Source organism: Sceloporus undulatus, chromosome 5 (assembly GCF_019175285.1).
Source record: "Sceloporus undulatus isolate JIND9_A2432 ecotype Alabama chromosome 5, SceUnd_v1.1, whole genome shotgun sequence".
NCBI classification, from domain to species: domain Eukaryota; kingdom Metazoa; phylum Chordata; class Lepidosauria; order Squamata; family Phrynosomatidae; genus Sceloporus; species Sceloporus undulatus.
In genome coordinates this window covers 1,715,909-1,720,242 of record NC_056526.1, presented here as the reverse complement: position 1 = coordinate 1,720,242, position 4,334 = coordinate 1,715,909, and the positions used below count along the sequence as shown (strand labels likewise).

General features: G+C 45.3%; 1 protein-coding gene across 1 annotated transcript in view; it reads right to left on the bottom strand.

Annotated features, from left to right (window-relative positions):
- LOC121930812 overlaps positions 1-4,334 on the bottom strand; it is a 28,069-nt gene that overhangs the window by 20,350 nt on the left and 3,385 nt on the right. The window contains exons 3-4 of the mRNA XM_042467702.1: positions 3,650-3,930; positions 2,621-2,766 (exon numbers count right to left, since the gene is read on the bottom strand). Coding sequence (XP_042323636.1) covers positions 2,621-2,766; positions 3,650-3,930 — 427 coding nt within the window. The remainder of the gene's footprint in view (positions 1-2,620; positions 2,767-3,649; positions 3,931-4,334) is intronic.

Genomic DNA, 4,334 nt, shown 5'->3' with positions numbered 1-4,334 from the left:
TATGCAATGCCGTATTGACTATACTATGCATATGGAGTTGTGTGTTGATTGTACTATGCAATCCCATGTTGACTGTGCTATGCATGTAGGTTTGTGTGTTGTCTGAACTATGCATGTGGAGTTATGTGTTGGTCTAGTATGCAATCCAGTATTGACTGTAGAATGCATGTGGAGTTGTGTGTTGGCTGTACCAAGCACATGGTGTTTTGTTTTCACTGTACTATGCTTGTGAACTTGTGTGTTCACTGTGTAATGCACGTGGAATTGTGTGTTGATTGTAGTATGCAACCCCACGTTGACTGTAGTGTGCATGTGGAGTTATGTGTTGCCTGTACTATGCATGTGGAGTCATGTGTTGGCTGTAATATGCAATCCGGTGTTGACTGTACTATGATATGTAGTTGTGTATTGACAGTACTATGCACATGGAGTTACATGTTGATTGTAATATGCAATCCCATGTTGACTGTAGTTATGTGTTGGTGTGCTATGCATGTGGAGTTGTGTGTTGACTGTACCACGCAGCAGTCCCAGTTTGGCAGGAACAGTTGCAATGAATCCTCTGCCATCCCACTTATCTAGTTCCTTTCCAAATGTCCCAGCTTCTCTCTCCTCCTCATCTCAATTCCCCACTTTGTCCTTCCTTCCTATTGCTGCAGACCTGAGTTCTAAATGCAAAAGTAGTATGCAAAGGGATCTTGTAGCACTTTTGCCTACTGATTTTCCAGACTAACACAGCTATGTCATTAAATCCTAACACCATTTAAGTGCAAAAGTAGCTTTCATTCAACTAACTCTCAAGGAGGAGAGGAGAAAAGAGGGCACCCTTCCCAGGTGGCTCCTGCAAAAGCAGACTGCAGCAACCGCTCCTAGCTTGCCAGGTCTTCCTCATGAGTAAGCGTTTTGCCACTTTGAACTCAGTTTGCAGCAACTGAAGCAAGCCAAGGATAAAGGGGGGAAAGTGGGAGCAGGAGAGAGAAACCAGGACAATTTAAAAGCAGATAGAAAGTGGGATGGTAGAGGATGGTTTGTGCACAGTTCACACACAGCTTTCCAAGAAAATAAAAAAAGCTTACACACACACACACACACACACACACACGCTGTCTCTTCATGTGGGAAAACTGCACAAAATATAGAAAACCCTATATAAATAGAGGACTATATATCCAAATGTTGTCTCTGTATGTGTGCTGTTTCTCAATGTAATGTTTCTTGTACTTTCATAGTTTCCATTCTCATTTTAAAGCTGAGCAACATGTGAAACTGTGCATCATTCCATGCTATTTTGTGCTTTTATTCGCCATCTTTTTAGAAAGCAATCCAGCCTTTGAAGGGCGCGCCATTCCCTTTTCTGCTCTCCTTTCACCCATCTTTTGGAGAAAGAAAGTTTTCAAAGCCGAGCAGCATTTAAAGTTGTGTGTGACATTTAAACCTGGGCCACATTCCGTTTTGTGCTTTTATTCTCTCTTCTCTCCCTTGTCCCACCTTTCCTCCCTTTTTCCTTCCATCCCTCCCTCCTTCTTTCCCCCCTCACACACACACACACACACACACACACACACACCCTTCCCTCACTGCAGTCGCTCGCCTGCCTGCCTCCCTGCCTGTCATTCTTTCAGCCAATCAGGAGACGGAGGAATGAGAAAATGGATTTGAGAACGGATAAGAATACTGCACAGACCTCTTTTGGAACGTTCTCAGAACATTACACCTCGCTGGGAACACATTTAATCTGTCCCCTCCCTGGAACACATGTGGAACACATTTGGAACATGATGGGAACCCTATGGGAACACATACGTGTGGTATCCTTAAATGTGTTCCGTTCTCATCGGGTTCTCAGAACGTTCTCAGAACACTGTGCGGTATTCTTCATGGTCTAGAAGAGTTTGTTCCTGACATTTTGCCAGCATCTGTGGCTTTGGCATCTTCAGAGAATGCTGGCATGGAAGAGAGTGGGATACACACACACACACACACACACACACACACACACACACACTGTGTGACCCTGGGTTGGGAGGAGTGATTTCCATGTTAATCTGTGTGTTGTTCTGTTGTTGAATGGCAAGGATACAATGCAAGGAGGATTAGTGTCTGTTGAATTAGAGATCCATTGTTTGCTGGGGATCCCCCCTGACCCTGGGTGGTTTTCATGTGCATTTGCTGGGTCCTGGTTTTGCTGTTTTCCAGGACTGGGAGCCAAACCTTGCTAAGTTCTAAGTTTCTTCTTTCCTGTTGAAGTTGTCCAGGTCCTTGTGGATTTCAATGGCCCTGAAAGTTAGCAAAGTTTAGCTACCAGTCCTAAAATACACCAAAATCAAGACCCAGCATACCCAAATGAAAACCACCCAGGGTCAGGGGTAGCTTGCATCTATTGTTCCAGGTCCTGTTCTCTGGAGCAGCAGAAAACAAGCTTGCTCTATCCTCAATGTGACATCCCTTCAAATATTTAAACAGGGCTCTCATATCACCTCCTAACCATCTCTTCTCCAGTCAAATCAGTGGGTGGTGGCAGCTAAGATAGATGGCCTCTGGAGGTCCCAACTCAGACAGAAGCAGAGAGGGCACCCACTAGGCATTACTGCCATCCTAGGCCTAACCTTGGTCTCCTTACCGTACAAGGGGAAACCCCTCCTTCAGCTTTTCCGGCACATATGTTGTTTGGATGGAGACTCCTGAACCACCAGCCTTCGCCTTCGCAGACCTCTTTGGGAATGATATCAACCTTTGCCTCCTGCAAGACGTCGGACATGACGGTCGCTGCAAAGAGATAGCAAGGAGCAAGTTTGGCTCTGTTTCCAGTCAGGGCAGAAGTCGGGGTGCTGGTTAGGACCTATAAAGACCTACAAAGGCTATCTGGAAGACTGTGTGGCCACGCAAACACACACACGTTGCCATAGGAGCCTGCCTGGGTTGGGGGTGGCGTCCTCTCCATCCTCTGTGACAGACCAGGCTGACTATCTCACCCAACTACAAAGTCCAGGATTGTGTTGGCTAGAGTCATGGCAGTTAAAGTGGTATCAAACTGCTTTAATTCAGCAATGTGGACACACCTAAGGAACCTCTCCTGGCCCAGCCTTACCAAATCTGTTGGAAACATCTAAGTTAAGTATGCTTATCTAAGGTCTAATCTGCACTGCAGAAATAATGCAGTTTGACACTGCCTTAACAGACATGGCTCCATATTATGGAACCCTGGAGTTTGTATTTGTCATGTCACCAGAGTTATGCAGTTTCGTTTCCAAGTCACTCTGGGAATACCTGACTGGCACCAAAAGTATGAGGTATTAATGTACATTTCATCATAGGGGTTGGCCATATCGTAAAGTACAATAACCTCCAAAATTCAAAATATGGGGATACCAAGGTTGGGGCAACCAAAATGCACCAAATGCCTCTTGCAAGCTTTCGGACCTCCTCCAGCTTCTTCATCAAGTCAAGCCAAACGCCTTTGCCTGACAAAAGAGCCAGTGAAGCTTCAAAAGCTTGCAAGGTGCATTTGGTGCATTTTAGTTGACCCAGTACTGGTATCCCCGTATTGTGGCTTTCGGATGTTAGTGTTCACTGGGAATAGACAGGTTGTTATTAGAGGGGGGGGGGTTGTCTGTCTTGTTCACCTTTCTTTTTCACCTCTTTCTCTTACATGTGTGGCGCGTGGTCCCAAAACCGCTCACATAGCAGTGGTCTAGCGCCCAGACAGGCACGGTCTCGTCTGGCAAACAGGCGGGCTGGACATAGTCGGTGCAGGTGACCGGCTCGTCCAGTTCGACTACGGCCATGTCATTCCTGATTCCCCACTTGCGCAGAATTAAATCCTCGTAACCTTCATGCATCACCGCTCTTTTGACGCGGCGAACCTGAACATCAGGACCAAGCTTGGACAGCCGATTGGCGCCAATGATCAACTTGTAGGTGGGTAGATAGCTGAAACAGCAAGACAAGAAGGCAACCAGTCAGTAATCAATAATCAATAATAATATTATTAATAATAATAGTGGGACCTTGTTATCTGCTGGGGTTTGGTTCCAAGATCCCCCATGGATAACAAAATCTGTGGATGCTCAAGTCCCATTAAATATAATGGCAGAGCAAAATGTTGTCCCTTAGAGAAAATGGAAAATCAAGGTTTGCTATTAGGAATTTATACTTTTTTGTAATATTTCCAGGCTGTGGATGTTTGAATCCGTGGATAAAAAATCTGTGGATAAAGAGGGCTGACTGTAATGTGTTCATATTAGCTGGAGTTAGGGGCATAAGACAAGCCACACATAAAAACACTGATGATGATGATGATGATGATGATGATGATGATGATGATGATGATGATG